Here is a 17,329-nt window from a genome sequence, read left to right on the forward strand (position 1 = left end):
AAGACCGCCTGCGCAGTGGGCGAGCGCCTTGGCGCGCTTGCGCACTTTGGGTAAAGAGGAGTAGAACCCCGCCCCATCCCGCTGCTCTGCTTCTCCGCTGTGCGTGCCAGGGACGTCAGGGGCGGCGCCGCAGCAGTTACCCCTGGTAACGGGGGAGGCAGAAGGAGGAGGAGGCGGAGGAGGAGGAGGGACTCGGCTTGAGGATGGTGAGTGTGGGGGCCCCCGATCCCTCTGGAGCTGGCCAGTCACCCCCCACCACACCCTCGCCTCCTGTCCCCAGGCCCAAGGCAGGGCGCTGCGCTTAGGGGACGTAGGATGGCGCTCGCCTTGCTCACTAGGGTTCTAGATCGGTTTCGGGGGCGAAGGGGTACCCCAGAGATGGGCCCTGGAGAGAGGCCTAGGCCTGGGAGGAAGGAGGGATTTGCGATGGGTCCGAGGCTTGGGGAAGGGACTTGCAGAATGCTTGGCTGGCGGGGAAGGAGCCTGGGCTCCATCTTCACTCCGGGCACTGGGATGGGATGAAGGCGGCTCCGGGGAGGTGAGGAGATCAGGCCAGACACACAGGCTTAGCTCTTGCTGCAGAGTCGACTTCTCGGCGCCTCGGGACCGTAGGATCCGTCTGAAACCCGGACAGAAGTGGCAGAGGCGCGATGCTACTGTCTTTGAGATCACCCTGGCGGCACCAGGGAGATGTAACCTAGTTTTCCTAGATGCTCGCCGTCTCTGAGTGAGGTGTGCTGGGACCAAGTCCCAGGACAAAAAGAGATGCGGCTGGGAATGGATGCCTGATTCACGTCTCCGTGGTGGGTGCGCTCCTGCTGAAAGTTCTGCAGGGTCTAATGGTTGTTGATGAGCGATTTTTCTTTCCGTATCTATTTCATGTTAATAGAAGCAAATTAGCCTCCCGTGTCTTAGCATTTCCTTCAAACTTGTTGCAGCGTCCTTTTGCATGTGGCCGCACAAAAGGTCTTCCTTCCAGTAAGGCACCTCAAACTAAAAAGAATGAGAAACTGTTAAGAGTGGGCGTCAGTTTGAAGCAAGCCTTCTCTCCGTTAGCCATAATTATAAGGCTTTTCCAAATTGCAAGTTACGGTATGTGACGGATTTAACCGGGGACACTCCGTTCCTTGTTGATTTTTTTAATTGTTATTTTATTTAATGTGTATGGGTGTTTAGCCCGCATAAATTTTTTGCACCACGTGTGTGCCAGGAAGAGGGCTTTGGTCTCCTGGAATCGGAGTTAGAGATGGCTGTGAGCCAGCATGTGGATGCTGGGAAGTGAACGCTTCCTCTGGAAGAGTGTCAGTATTGCTGAGCGACTATCCAGCTCTCCTTGTTGATTGGTATGCTGTAGATAGAGAGTAAAAAATAAAATTAAGGGGAAATGAAAACTTTTAGAGTTAGTCAAAGAAAACTTAAGGCACTTAGAGCAGGTTGGTTGGCTTACTGACTGCTATGAACCAGTTTCTTTTGCTTCCCCCTACCCCTCATTATTTTTGTGAAAATACTGAACTACTTCTGTTGTCTTAAGAAGAGAAGGCTAGGGTATAGTTCAGGTGGTAGAGGTTAGTTTAGCAGGCACAAAGCTCTGCATAAAACGTAATATGGTAGTGCCTGCCCAGCACTCCAGAGATGGAAGCAGGAGCTTCAGGGCTACATAGTAGCCAGGCAGGCAGGAGTAGGTACATGAGACCTGGTCACAAAAAAAAAGAAGAAAATAGGTGTCCAGGAGGAAAACGACACTACACATCTACTTTTGGTCAGTTTTGTGTGTGTGTGTGTTTGTTTTTCAAGACAGGGTTTCTTTGTGTGGCCTTGGCTGACCTAGAACTAGCTCTGTAGACCAGGCTGGCCTCAAACTCATGGTCAAATTACTAAACAAGCAAATTTTGACCAAAAAAATAAATAAATTTACATTGTCAAATTGTTAAGTAGAATTATTTAATCTAAGGTTGTCAATCACATCTCACACTTGTTACATTTACAGTTATTTCTAACCTCAGGCTAAACAGATTTTAACAAGTGTTTTCTTTTTATTATTTGTACATGAGCTGTCCATTTACAGGCTAAGTTTATCTTAATAAATGAGTACAGATATAAATATTTACACAGAAAATAAATGGATTTGAGAAAGTGGCCATGGCTTCTCACACCTATAACCTCCCCACTTGGGAGGTAGAAGGAGGCGGGTCAGGAATGCAGAGCCAACCTTGGCCACATGAGACTCTGTCTCATAAGAAATAGATAAATTTAAAACTAATGAAAATAATTAGAACTGCGATTTGAAAGGCATACCGGGCTGGGTGTGGTGCCTCATGCTTATAATCCCAGGACTCTAGATGCTAAATTAAGAGGATCACCATGAGTTAAGAGGCCATCCTGGGCTACAGTTAGTTCCAGGTCAGCCTCAGCTACAGGGAGACCCTGTTCCAAATACCATTCCCTTAAAAGAAAGCCACATGCCAGACCAAGAGAAAATGAGATTTCTTATAGATGAGAAACATCAGAGTTGTCTATCTTTCTTCAGTTTATCAATTGAGTGGACTGTTTCATTTCACAATTGCTTAACTTATAATTATAGGTCATAATAAGTAAACCACTGCACATGTTTCTAGGTGCAAATTGGCACTGTACATAAGTATATAACAAATTGACCTTGTACATATAATATTATTGGATACCACTAAAGTATTCAATGCTCAAGAATAAATCTAAAAAAAAAAAAAAATTGACATGTCTTAGTGTTTTGCCTGAGAGCATGTATGTGCACTCTGGGAAAGCCTGGTTCTCAAGGAGGTCAGAAGAGGGTGATGGATCCCCTGGAGCTACAGTCAGCTGTGAGCCACCGTGTGGCTGTTGAGAATTGAACCCCAGCCCTCTACAAGAGCACGTGCTTTCTTTATTTTCTGTTTTATTTTCTATGTGTGAATATTTTGCCCACATGTGTGTATGTGTACCACATGACTCTGTGATACCTTCATAAGTCAGAAGAAGGTTCCAGATCCTTCGGAACTGGAGTTATAGATGGTTGTGAGCTGCCCTATGGGTACTGGGAATGAACCCACGTCCTCTGCAGCAGTCCAGTGCTCTTAACTGCTGAGCCAGCTCTCTAGCCCCCAAACAGATTTTTTTTAAAGTAAACAATAAGAAACTAGGATTGTGGGATGTGGTGGTCCACATCTTTAGTCCCAGCACTTAAGAGACAGAAGCAGGTAGTTATCTGAACAAGAGGCCAACCTAGTTTCTCAATGGTGAGTTTCAGGCTAGCCAGGGCTGTATTGTAAGACCGCTCCATCTCAAAAAAAAAAAAAAAAAAAAAAAAAGGAGGAAAGGGAAGGAGAGAGAGAGAGAGAGAGAGAGAGAGAGAGAGAGAGAGAAAGAGAAGAAACTAGGACAAATTAGTTGAGATTGTCTGATTTTAAAATCCTTTTTTTTTAGATTTTATTTATTTATTATGTATACAACATTCTGCTTCCATGTATATCTGCACATCAGAAGAGGGCACCAGATCTTATAACGGATGGATGGTTGTGAGCCACCATGTGGTTGCTGGGAATTGCACTCAGGACCTCTGGAAGAGCAGTCAGTGCTCTTAACCGCTGAGCCATCTCTCCAGCCCACAAATCCTTTTTTTTTTTTTTTTTTTCCTTTTTTTCAGAAGTGTAAGTTATTCTTAGTACTGGAAGTAGAGCACTGAGTTTAAAGGGTCAGTGTCATGATTAAGTATGTCACATAGAGTAGCCCATGAGTCCTGTGGTTAACTATACAATTGAAAAGTGAGCTCTGCCAGACATAGTAGCACACCCCTTTAATCCCAGTACTTGGGAGGCAGATCGAAGCCAGCCTGGTCTACATAGCAGGTTCCAGGACAGCCAGGACTACATAGTGAAACCCTGTTTCAAAAAACAAACAAAAACAAAAACCTTATGTGATTTTTTTTTTCTTTCTAAATTTGAGTGACTGAAACAAAAAACATTCTGAGCTTCCCTGAACATTTAGGATCAGCTGTTTTACCCTGGCCTTGGAATCACATTCTCTCTCTCTCTCTCTCTCTCTCTTTCTCTCTCTCTCTCTCTCTCTCTCTCTCTCTCGCTCTCTCTTTAAGATTTATTATGTATATCTGTGTTTTATTCATATATATTTATACAAATATAAAATACATACATGCTTATTTTATATGTGTATGAATGTTTTGCCTGCTAGAAGGCGGCATTTGATTCCCTGGAAGTGGAGTTATGAATGGTTCTTAGTCACCATCTGTCTGCTGGGAATGGAACCCAGGTCCTCTACAAGAAAGCAACAGGGGCTGGAGAGATTCCTGACAACCACAGGATGGCTCACAGCCATCTGTAATGAGGTCTAGTGCCCTCTTCTGGTATACATGCAGGCAGAACATAATAAGAAAGAGCAGCAAGTGCTCTAAACTGCAGAGCCATCTCCCCAGTCCTTCACTGGGGGATTCTAGGCAAGTGCTCTACCATTCTTGGTAATTTAGCACATACTAATCACTGTTATTTGACACGAACTCAATCCAGCAATTATTTATGGTCTACTTCCTACTTACATGTAATTATCATACATGTACTTATCATACATGCATGACTTTTGATGAGTATTAATCATATTTATGTTTTTTGGGGGGCCAGAAAATAGTTAAGTGAAAAAATATAGTTTTTAAAAAAGGAGCACTAAAGATGGTTCAGCAGTTAAGTAGTGCACCTGCATACATGCAGGCAAAACATTCATACACATAAAATTCAAAAATAATAGCTGGGCACCGCTAATAATAGGTGGCCCGCACCTTTAATTCCAGCACTCAGGGCAGAGGCAGAGGCAGGTGGATGTCTGAGTTCAAGACCAGCCTAGTCTACAGAGTGAGTTCCAGGACACCCAGAGTTACACCGAGAAACCCTGTCTCGAAAAGCCAAAATAGTAATAGTAGTAATGAAAAGGACATGAAAAAATAAGAGAGAATGAGCTGGAGAGATGGCTCACTAGTTAGAGAGCTTGCCATTCTCTCAGAGGACCCAGGTTCAGTTCTTAGTACCCAACCACCCAATAGCAGCACACAGCCACACAACAGCACATAGTCACCAACAACAGCAGCACACAGAACACAACATCACACAGACACACAGCAACAACACACAGACACACAACATCACACAGACACACAGCAGCAGCACACAGACACACAACAACAACACACAGACACACAGCAACAACACACAGCCACACAACATCACACAGCCACACAACAACAACACACAGACACACAACATCACACAGCCACACAGCAACAACACACAGACACACAACAGCACACAGACATACAACATCACATAGACACACAGCAACAACACACAGACACACAGCAGCAGCACACAGACACACAACAACATCACACAGCCACACAGCAACAACACACAGACACACAACAGCAGCACACAGACACACAACAGCATACAGACACACAACAGCAGCACACAGACATACAACATCACACAGCCACACAGCAGCAACACACAGACACACAACAACAGCACAGACACACAACAGCAGCACACAGACACACAACAGCACACTGACACACAACAATAGTACACAGACACACAACAGCACACAGCCACCTTTAACCCTAGTTCCGGGGTATCTGACACTCTCTTCTGACTTCTGCAGCTTCATGCATACATGTGATGTCCATCCATATACTTAGGCTTACAAACATACACATAAAATAAATGTTTTTCTTTAAAAAAAGAAAATACACCCATAGTCACCCATAATGGCTCATTCCTGTAATGTTAGCTTTCTGAAGCTCGATGAGGGAAGGCTGAGTTTAAGGCCAAGGAAAAGTAAATCCTCCTAAAATAAAAAATAAAAATAAAAAAAGTTTTTAAGTGCTGGGGAGATGGCTCAGAAGTTAAGAGCACTGGCTGCCCTTCCAGAGGTCCTGAGTTCAATTCCCAGCACCCACATGGTGACTCACAGACATTTGTAATGAGATCTGGTGCCCTCTTCTGGCATGCAGGCATACATGCAGGCAGAATGCTGTGTGTATAATAAATAAATAAAAAGAAGTTTTTAGGGGGCTGAAGAGATGGCTCAGCGGTTAAGAGCACTGACTGTTCTTCCAGACGTCCTGAGTTCAATTCCCAGCAACCACATGGTGGCTCACAACCATCTGTGATGAGATCTGGTGCCCTCTTCTGATGTGCAGGCACATGTGCATGCAGGACGAAAACTGTATAGACTGTATATATAATTAATAAATAAGTAAAATCTAAAAGAGAGAGAGAGAGAGAGAGAGAGAGAGAGAGAGGTTTTTAAAAGGACTGGGTACATAGTTCAATGGAAATGTTTGTTCTCACCTAGGATGTTCAAGGTTGAATCCGTGGTTTTTTAGTTTTTGGGGTTTTTTGTTTTTTGTTTTTTCATTGAGATAGGGTTTTTCTGTGTAGCCATGGCTGTCCTTGAACTCGCTTTGTAACCAAGCTGGCCTCTAACTCAGAGACCTACTTCGCTCTGCCTCCTGAGTGCTGGGATCATTAAAACCAAGCTAATCCTTAGTATATGCACTCTCTCTCTCTCTCTCTCTCTCTCTCTCTCTCTCTCTCTCTCTCTCTCTCTCTCTTTCTCACTCACACACACACACACACCCATCCCCTCCCACACACAGCCTCAAAAGGAAAGAAAAGAACATACAGAATTGTCAGTATTTATCCCCAGCTCTATACATTTATTTGTTTGTTTGTTTGTTTTGGTTTTTGGAGGCAGGGTTTCTCTATATTGCTTTGGAGCCTGTCCTGGAACTCGCTGTGTAGACCAGGCCGGCTTTGAACTCAGAGATCCGCCTGCCTCTGCCTCCTTAGTGCTGGGATTAAAGGCGTGCGCCAACAACACCTGGCTACATTTATTTTCCTTTAAAAAGAGAAGGTAACTTGTTTTGAGTGACTTCTGTGTGTCCTGCCTTACAGCATCACCTCTTGGTGTTTCTCATCAGCTTTGATCATTGCGCTCATTGTCTAAATGAACTAACTCTAGGGCAGGTCTCTCACACAGGGCGGCTTAGTGCATACAGCCATCAGGACTCTGCTGGGAGAAAGAAGGTAGAGTCTGAGTGGTGACGAAGTGGCTCAGTGAGCAAGGCTGGTCACCAAGCCTCAGAAGGAGGGCACTGGTTCACACTGGCTTTCTGCTGCCTTGCACCAGCCCTGCGTACTAAGCACATACCCACACACACATACACAGTGCACACACCTGAAATAAGTAAACAAATATAATTAAAAAAAAAAACGATTGCAAAGAAGAAGACAGAGTTCGAGGTTCTCCCTTTCACATCAGTAGGACCCTGTTGAGAGGTGAAATGAGGTTGAAATCTGTCCCGTTTAAGCTATTTAGGAAGGGCTTGTACTCAACTGCTTAGCTGTCCCAGTACTTAAACTTTAGCTGTTCCTCTCGGCTGTACAGATTTTCCATATGTCAGTACATTCCTCCCACCACCCCCCTCCACTTTGGTTTCTTTGAATGACCTAGTTTGTGTCTTTTGGGGTCAGAGCACTATGCCTCTGGCATGAGTTGAGTTTAAACAGATTTTGAGGCAGATAAATTTCTGAAATCCAAGTCAGGTGTGGTGGTGCACACCTTTAATTCCAGCAGAGGCAGAGGCAGGCCAGGCTGGTCTGCAGCATGAGTTCCAGGACACCCAGGGCTACACGAGAGATCTGCCTCAAAAAAGGAACGATGCAGATGGATAAACTCTGTATTCCATAGCACAGGGCTAGGGTGAGGGTGATCTGGTTGTAGGAAAGTTTGCTTAAATATTTTGTGGCTGAGTCAGAATGCTTCTGCCCCCGGAGTACAGATAACTTGTGCATGCCTGAGCTGGCAGTGTGTGCACACAGTCTATTGGAGTCTTTTTTCTCATTACTGGATTCGGTGTCTTGGGCTCATGCATCCTGTGTGGACATTACATCCCTTTTGCTCACTCTTCTGCTTCCAGAGGGTTGAGTGAATGGTTATTTGGGTCAAAATTACCCTGTAAAAAATTAGTTTCGCCGGGGCTGGAGAGATGGCTCAGTGGTTAAGAGCACTGACTGCTCTTCCAGAGGTCCTGAGTTCAATTCCCAGCAACCACATGGTGGCTCACAACCATCTATGATGAGATCTTGTGCCCTCTTCTGCAGATATACATGGAAGCAGAATGTTGTATACATAATAAATAAATAAAATCTTTAAAAAAAATTAGTTTCGCTCGGCGTTGGTGGTACACGCCTTTAATCCCAGCACTCGGAAGACAGAGGCAGGCGGATCTTTGTGATTTTGAGGCCAGCCTGGTCTACAGAGCAAGTGCCAGGATAGACTCCAAAGCTACACAAAGAAACCCTGTCTCGAAACCCCCCCCCAAAAAAAAATTAGTTTCATTGTCTTTCTACAGTACAACTCGTCCGTATCATAAATTAACTTTTAATGACTGCATCCTTTCATTTGCTACAGCATGGCAGGGAGACACACAAGAGCAGGGTGGACTTACTCTGCTCTGTTTCATCTAGCCTCTTAAATCCGATTACTGTGTACCTTTCGGGCAGAACCCTGCTACCCTGCTAGCTGTAAATATCCTCTCCCTATTTAGCAGGACCTGGTAATCCTGAGATCCTGCCCTCCATCCTGGGCTAATACAGTGTGCTGTTGCACTTGTGTTCCCTGGGCCGAGCTTGAGATGCTGTTTATCGTGTTATTGGAAGGAAGAAAGCATTAGCTGAACTTTCGCTTTCTGTGTCATTTCACTTACGTGTGAGGCATCTGATGTCACTGCCTAATAAGGAAGAGTGTTCATTAGAGATTAAACGTATATGGGGCTGGAGAGATGGCTCAGTGGTTAAGAGCACTGACTGCTCCTCCAGAGGACCATGGTTCAATTTCCAGCTCCCACATGGTAGCTCACAACTGTCTGTAACTCCAGTTCCAGGGGACCTTACATCCATGGCAGAACACCAGTGCATATAAAATAAAAATAAATTAACTAAAAAAAATACAAGAAAGTGTATATTCTGTCCTGTTAGGTTAAGAAGAAGTGCCCATAGTTAGAAAGACTTACTTCTTCTCTGGGCCAGACTCCTTTAATGACTAGAAATGAAGGGAGCGGGGACAGGTGTGGTGATGCCCACTTTTATCGCAGCAGCACCCAGGAGGCAGAGGCAGGATTCCTGTTGAGGCCAGCCAGGGCTACATAACCAACCCACTCTCAAAACAAAACAAAATAGGGAAATAAAGGCCGGACTAGGGATGAAGCTTGCAGTAGCATGCCCAACTAAGGTGCAAAGCCCTGGTTCAGCCTGTCTCCTGAGGAGGGAAGTTCTGTCACTTCAGTGGGATGCTGCAACAAAGAATCGGTATTCTTCCCTTAATTGTTCAGTTTCAGATGTTCTGAGTAGGTAGGAAAAACTTGATCTCCAGGCAATAGTATGTATATCTAGTGACTCCTTTCCTTGTTTAAGAGTTACTTTTTGTTTGTTTAATTATGTGGGTATGTGCATGGGTGCAGGTGCCCTAGGAGGCCAGAGGATCAGATCCTGCTGGAGCTGGAGTTACAAGCAGCTTGAAGCCAACCCACGTTGGTGCAAGACTCGAACCTGGGTCCTCTGCAAGAGAAGTATATTCTCTTAGCTCTGCCCCACCTCTCTGGTCCTATTCAAGTGATTTCTTAGTTGAGGAGGCACTTGATGAGAACTGAAAATGCTAATTTTAAACTTTGTAGACAACAAATAATGTTTATACTTCCTTGACAGTTTCTACTCTAGGGAGGTAATGCATGGGAGTTTTACTTGTAGCATTTAGTATGTTAATTTGATGAATTCCATTTTGGGGTGTATGGTAGGAGCTAATGGGACCCTTCCTGTATCCAGTCAGGGACTTGGGATGAGTAAGTCAATGTTTTCCCCCATTCTTGGTGCTTTTATATTCCTGGCCTTCGGGGTCTGAAAAGGTGCATTAGAAATTAATGGTTTCAGTACAGCTAATGAAAAACCGAGAGACAACTTTGTTGAGCAGTTGGTTGTGAGTGCCTTGTACAATGTCCCAGCCTCTCTGTTGTGTCTTGTTTTTTTCTGGAACAGCTAGTCTATACTCTGTGACCCTCCTGTTCAGGTTCCTATAAAAGTTAAATGAAGGTCAAGTGTTTCCAGCCAATAGTAACCCAGGAGACTTCTCATAAATACGGTCTGAAGAAGGATTGGAATCGAAGTCGCCAGGGCTAAATGAGATGAAAACAGAGGCAAAACCATGCCTTTCCTTAAATAACAACAAAAAACACTGCTTGTCTTTTGTTCATTTCAAATCGATTCAGCTTTTTCCTAAACCTTTGGCATAACGTTTGTCTGTCTTAGACTACATTTTCCATCTTACTGCTGAAAAAACTCAAGGCCTAGAGCAGCTAATGTGGTCATCAGTGGCCAGCTCAGATGCCACAAAGGAGACAGAGCTGGGGAGGTTGCTGACCTGCCTGCTTATTCCCATGCCGTTGTCCTAATTCCTAACTGCTGAGAGTTATTTCAGAGAAATATTATTTGATCTTTGTCAACAAACTCGATTGAATCTTTGCCTGGTACAGTATGAATTGCAAACACAACCTTTTTATGTAATTCTAAATTCTAAGACTCGGCTTGAAGGAACCTCTACGCTGGCTGAGCTATTAGATTATATACCCTTAAAACTGTGCCATCTTTTAATTGTTTGTTTGTTTGTTGAGACAGGGTCTCACTATGTAGCCCTGGCTGTCCTGGAACTCACTATGTGGACCATGCTGACCTTGAACTCAGAGAGATCTGCCTGCCTCTGCCTCCTGAGTGCTGGGATAATTAAAGATGAGTATCAACACGCCTGGCCCTTGATTCTTTCTGAGATTGTCAGCTGCAGGACAGAACAAATAAATAGCACATGAAATTTTTCTCACCTTTTTAAATAAGAAAGCAGGGTGAAAGGCTGAGGAAATGTGTCCGTGGCACAGGCAAAGCCCCGGGTTCAGTGCTGATGATGGCTCAGGGCTTAAGGGCACTGACCACTCTTGGAGAGGGCCCATGTTTGGGTCCCAGCACTCACATAAATGACCTGGAAACTTGAGGAGATCTGACTTCTTTTGGCCTCCATAGGCGCCTACATTCATGTCCATATACTCATGAATGCACATGGATGCATATAATTAAAAATAATGTTTGGTTCACACCTTTAGTTCCAGCATCCAGGAAGCAGAGGCTAGCAGATCTCTGAGTTTGAGGCCAGCCTGGTCCACAAAGCCAGTTCTAAGACAGACAGAAGAACCCTATCTTAAAAAGCAAAATTAATAAAAAATAGTAATACTTAAACACTGATTAAGCCAGGCGGTGGTGGCACACGCCTTTAGTCCCAGCACTCGGGAGGCAGAGGCAGGTGGATCTCTGTGAGTTCAAGACCAACCTGCTCTACTAGAACTAGTTCCAGGACAGCCTCCAAAGCCACAGAGAGAAACCCTTCCTCGGAAAACAAACAAACAAACAAAAAAAAACAACACTGATTAAATCATGATCATGATTTATAATTTTATAATTTTATAATTAATTCCCTAACGGTTACATCTGATTTTTCATCTGAAAAAAAACAGGGCTAATAGGGCTAATAGGGCTGGAGAGATGGCTCAGAGGTTAAGAACACTAACTGTTCTTCCAGAGGTCCTGAGTTCAATTCCCAGCAACCACATGGTGGCTCACAACCACCTTGGATGAGATCTGGTGCCCTCTGCTGGCATTCAGGCATACATAATAATTAAATAAAATCTTTAAAAAAACAGGGATAATCTATATTACTATCCTGTAAAGATGAAGTCATGAACATAAGTTGAAACAAGAAGACCCTAAGTGTACAGGGCGGCTAGCATTTCATGCAGTCTATTTATGTCTTTGTACAGCACCTTAGAAAACACTCTGGAGGTGGAGGCAGACAGATCTCTGTCTGTTTGAGGCCAGCCTGCTTTACGGAGGGAGTTCCAGGATGGCCAGGGCTACACAGAGAAACCCTGCCTCAAAAAACTTTAAAAAACAAGTCTTGTTTTAAATGACTGAACTCTTGTGATCTTGCCATCGTCCTAGAAACTGGGCTTTGGTCTGCGTCACTTGGCCCTTTCTCCTCTTATCACCTCCCAGTTCACCATCTTTAATCTCTATTAATAGCCAGGCTTCTCTCAGATCTACAGTGGGCTCCATGAGCTCAAACCTCAGCACAGCGTTCTTTGTAGTTAAGCGTTTTGCTGAGAATAGGCTTGGTGTGGCCACCTTAGTAGCCACAGTAGTTTGCTCTTGTAACATCACCCTCCTTAGCACACAGAATCCTTGCCCTCCGTGCCCTGTGTCACTTTGGGGTCGATGTTGCTTGCCATACAGTTCTCGAGAGTCCAGCGGGTTTTAGGAACCTGCACAATGTTTGCGTGAGGCTATTGGCAGAGTCACCACCTTAGAGTCCTGTACCAGCTTGGGGGGTAATTCTAGTATCTGTCTACTTGATGAGAAGCTTCGCTCTGGTGAGGGGAAATGCGAGCAGTGGCCTAGTTTGATACGGTAAGCGTTCGGGTCTAAGTGTCCATCAGGGCTTGATGGCATTTCACACTTGCAGAAGATCTGGCATGACGGCTAAGCCGGGCTGGTAGGAGGAGGAGCAGGGATAAGCATGCTGCTCACCAGATTGCTGCATTTTCCTACACTTCTGCTAAGACTTGGAAGGAAGGAACAAGTGAAACAGATGGCTTTAGAGTGGGCAGTAATAGGCTCTCCATGACCGAGAACCTTGTTAAGGAAGTCATTCTGATGTCTGCTAACACCGAAGTCACTGCCCCCTGGTAATCCGTCTCTTTCATGATTGTCCAAGGGCTTGCTCTCTATTTTGCGCAAATTGAAAAGTGCACCAGACCAGGAGGTGCGAATCCTTCTCCTGGGCTTGGATAATGCTGGCAAGACGACTCTGCTGAAGCAGCTTGCATCGGAAGACATCAGCCACATCACACCTACACAGGTGAGCGCTCCCTTGGCTCCTGGTGCCGTGTCAGCCAAGGAAGATGGAAATAGCTGTCCCAGTTTCATGTCTTGCTGTGATCAAATGCCCTGACTAAAAGCAACTTGGGAGAGAGAGAGTTTATTTTAGCGCACAATTCCAGGTTGTAGTCCGCCATTGTGAGGAGGGCAAGGGAGACAGACAGATGAGGCAGGGAGTCACACATCCGAAGTGGGGAGCAGAGAGACAGCTCAGCCTATCTGTACTGAGCCCCTCCCTATACCACACCTCAGTTAATGTAATCATTACAGATCCTCGCAGATGCGCTCAGAGGCGGGCCTGATCAAGATAGTCCCTCTGTGAGACTCTTCCTGGGTGGCTCTAGAATATGTCAAGTTGTCTATTGAACCATTACTATCTGAGGGAGGTAGAAATTTATATATTGCTAAGGTTTGTTTTTGAGAAGATTCTATATTGTCTAAGAATAATCAGATTTCAAATACATATACAAGAAAGTCCATGTGTGTGAAGTAGTTAGAAGAATCCAACTCGGGCTGGAGAGATGGCTGAGCTGTTAAAAGCTAGGCCCACACCCAGAAACAGAACAGTCCAACTCACAGAGGTAGGAAGGAGCACAGTGGTTACAGAGGGAGGGCGGGATACCAAGGAGCTTTGCCTGTTGTGTAGAGACAAGTTTTATAAAATGAAAACCATTCTGGGGGTGGATGCAAACGGTGTGAATGTATTTAATGCTACCAAACTTTACATTTTAAAATGGTTAATCAAAAAAGAAGAAGAAGAAATGAAATGATTAAAGGTCCGTGCTTTAATCCTAACCCTCGGAGGAAGGAACAGTGAGTTCTAGGACAGCTCCAGTTCTAAGAGAGACCTTTTCTCAAAAAAAAAAAAAAAAAAAAAAAAAGTTATATTTTATGCGATCATCTTTCTTAGGCCTAAACTGTTACTACTTAGACACCCCACATGCCACAGCATGGTGCAGGAGGTGAGTTTTATGAGGTGTGATGGTAAGCGCCTGTAATTGCAACACTTGGAAGACAGAGGCTGAGTGACAGGAATTTAACAGTCCTTGACCACATAGTAAATTCTAGGTCAGCATGGACTTCAGAGAATGTCTCGTTTTAGCCGGGCACAGTGGCAGACACCTGCAGCTCTGGAGGAGGAAGATCACCATAAGGTTGGGCCATTCTGGTCTATATAGTGAGCTCCTGAGCACTGAGAGCCTGGTTCAAAGAAGCCAAGAATAAAATAAATAGGGCTGGAGATGGTTCAGGGCTAGAGCCCTTAGGATCTTAGGTTCAGTTCCCAGCATCCACATGGCAGCTCACAACTGCCAGTAACTGCAGTTGCAGGGCATTTGGCGCCACCTTGTGGCCTCCACTGGCACCTACATGTATGTGGTGCACATAAACTCATGAAGACACACAAGTACACATAAATAAATTTTAAACAAACAAACAAAGGCCCTAATCAGAGCCAGGAGTGTAGCTAAGTTATAGAACACTTGCCTCGAATGCTTGCGGCCCAGCAAAACATTTTATCTTTAGTTATAAAGTGGACACAAGGAATGTATATAAGAAAACAAAGTGGCTGGAGAGATGGGTCATGGTCCGGGCACTGGCTGCTGTTCCAGAGGTCCTGAGTTCAACTCCCAGCACCCACATGGAGGCCCACAGCCATCCAAACTCCAGTCCCGGAGATTCACTGTACTCTTCTGGCCTCTTTGGATGCTGCATGCATAGGGTACAAAGACACATTGCAAGCAAAACACCCGTACACATAAAAAATAAGATAAAAATAAAACCTCAGACTGAAGAGAGGGCTCAGAGGTTAAGAGCACTGGCTGCTCTTTCAGGGGACCTGGGTTCAGTTTCCATGGTGGCTTACAACCTTATATAGTGGGATCTGATACCTTCTTCTAGCATGTAGGCCTACATGCAGACAAAGCACTCATACATAAAAATAAAATTTTAAAAAAAGAATAAAAAAAATCTCAAAAAGAATTTTTTTAAGGAAGAAAAGTATCCTGAATGAAACATACCCATTTTTTATTTGCTTATTCTTTTCTTTTTTAATGTGAGAAGTTTATTGGAGGAACGGAAGGGAGAGAGAGGAAAGAGAGTGACTTGCTTATTCTTTAAGACAAGGCCTTGCTATATAGCCCAGAGTGCTCCTGAACTCAAGTATGGCCAAAGCTAGCCTCCAACTCAAATTCCTTCTGCCTTAGCTTCCTTAGTACCCTGATTACAGGCCTGCAGCCTGATGTCCAGCTGTGTATCAGTTTTTCAAATTAAAAACAAAGCCAAAAATGATGTTGGTTTTATTTATTTTGTTAGTTTTTTGTTTTTTTTTTTTAAGATTTATTATGTATACAGTGTTCTGTCTGCATGTATGCCTATTCGCCAGAAGAGGGCACCAGATCTCACTATAGATGGTTGCCAGGTGGTTTCTGGGAATTGAACTCAGAACCTCTGGAAGAGCAGCCAACAGCCAGTGCTCTTAACCTCTGAGACATCTCTCCAGCCCCTTATTTTACTTTTTTGAGACAGAGTTTCTCTGTGTATCCTTGGCTGTCCTGGAACTTGCTCTGTAGACCAGGCTGGCTTCAAACTCAGAGATCCTCCTGCCTCTACCTCCCAAGTTCTGGTATAAAAGGTGTACACTGCCTGGCCTGGTTTGTTGGTTTTAAATCCAAGTTTGTCAACCTTCCTCTTTCCTAAGGGGGCAAGCAAGCAAAATGCAAAAGGTAAATGTGGTGTTCACACCTGGGAACTGAAAAGCAAGTCCTGATCAGAGGGTTCCACAGGACTTCTGTAGGCCTCCTTCCCTGTAAGAAAACCTGAGGAAACCTGACTTTAGGCCAAGTCAGCCAAGACAGCCTGTTAATCTTAAAACTTAAAACACTTTAAACGTGTGAGCGCTGGAGGTTTCAGTAAACCGGTCTTCCCATTTTCTGTCCATGGCTGTGGTAAGCCCCTGGTGTCAGAGCTGCAGGCTGTGCTGGTGTGTGTACTTCACGGCCTGTGAGTCTTAGCAATTCGCAACTCTGCAGAAAAGTCATTTCAACTGCTACCAAATGAGCAATTTTACAGCTTCTGAACAAATTTAATGTATAGCCCAAGGAGGAGCAAATTATAGCACTCTAGCCTACAAGGCTGAAAACACACATTAGTGTGTCAGGATCTCTGCCAGAAAGAGAAGGGCTAGGGGCTTAGGACTAGCAATAGACTGCATTTGCCAGAGTCTACAGTGGAGGCTGGGGCAGCACAAACAGAAATGAGCCTCTCTCTGTAACTCAGTGCATTCCAAGACGTTCTTCAGCCTTTGTTTGATGTACTGTAGACGACTGGTTTTATAGTATTGACTTTCATACTTACTCTCTGAAAACATACTCTTACTCTATTTTTGTTTAATATTTTAAAAGACACTAGGTCTTTGTTACTATAGTCAACTCAGAAAGCAAAAATAAGTAAAGTTGAGAAACTAAGGAACATGGCAGCTGGAGAGATGCCTCAGTGGATAAGGGAACTTACTGCCAAACCTGGCAACTTGTGTTCAATCCCTGGGACCTGCATGGTGAAACAGAGAACTTGTCCCCAGTGCACACTGTGGTGCACACGCGCATGTACACACACACACACACACACCCACACCCACACACACACACACACACACACACAAAGAAGAAAGAAATTTTTTGGAATTTAAAAAGAAAATATTTGTAATGCCTGTGATGGTTTGAATAAAAATGGCTCCCATAGGCTCATATATTTAAATGCCTAGTCACCAGGAAATGGCACTATTTGAGGAGGACTAGGAGATGTGGTCTTCTTGGAAGAAGAGTGTCACTGGGAATAGGCTTGGAGGTTTCAAAAACCCATCAGGCCAAGTCTCTGTCTGTCTGTCTGTGTCTCTGTCTGTCTCTGTCTCTCTCAGATCAGGATATAACTCCCAATTGCATCTCCAGCACATGTCTGTTTGTGTGCCACCATGCGCCCTGCCATGATAATGAACTAAACCTCCAAAACTGTAAGCAAGCCCCAAATTAAATCCTTTTTCTGATAAGAGTTGACTTGGAAGCCGGGCGGCGGTGGTACACACCTTTGATTCCAACACTCAGAAGGCAGAGGCAGGTGGATCTCTGAGCTTGAGGCCAGCCTGGTTTACAGAGTGAGCTTGAACATCCTTATGTATTGGTTTGCACACACATGCACACCTGTAGACACACACATCTGTGTATGCATGTTATACTCATTTGTTATTTTCTCAGAATAATTTCCTAACGGATTTTGTGGAG

General features: G+C 44.4%; 1 protein-coding gene across 1 annotated transcript in view; it reads left to right on the plus strand.

The window, feature by feature from the left end:
• Positions 1-51: 51 nt before the first annotated feature.
• The window catches only part of Arl3 (ADP ribosylation factor like GTPase 3), a 47,738-nt gene continuing 30,460 nt past the window's right edge, over positions 52-17,329 (plus strand). Inside the window, exons 1-2 of the mRNA XM_027407116.2 lie at positions 52-206; positions 12,892-13,035. Coding sequence (XP_027262917.1) covers positions 204-206; positions 12,892-13,035 — 147 coding nt within the window. The 5' untranslated portion in view covers positions 52-203. The remainder of the gene's footprint in view (positions 207-12,891; positions 13,036-17,329) is intronic.

Source organism: Cricetulus griseus, chromosome 3, assembly GCF_003668045.3.
Source record: "Cricetulus griseus strain 17A/GY chromosome 3, alternate assembly CriGri-PICRH-1.0, whole genome shotgun sequence".
NCBI classification, from domain to species: domain Eukaryota; kingdom Metazoa; phylum Chordata; class Mammalia; order Rodentia; family Cricetidae; genus Cricetulus; species Cricetulus griseus.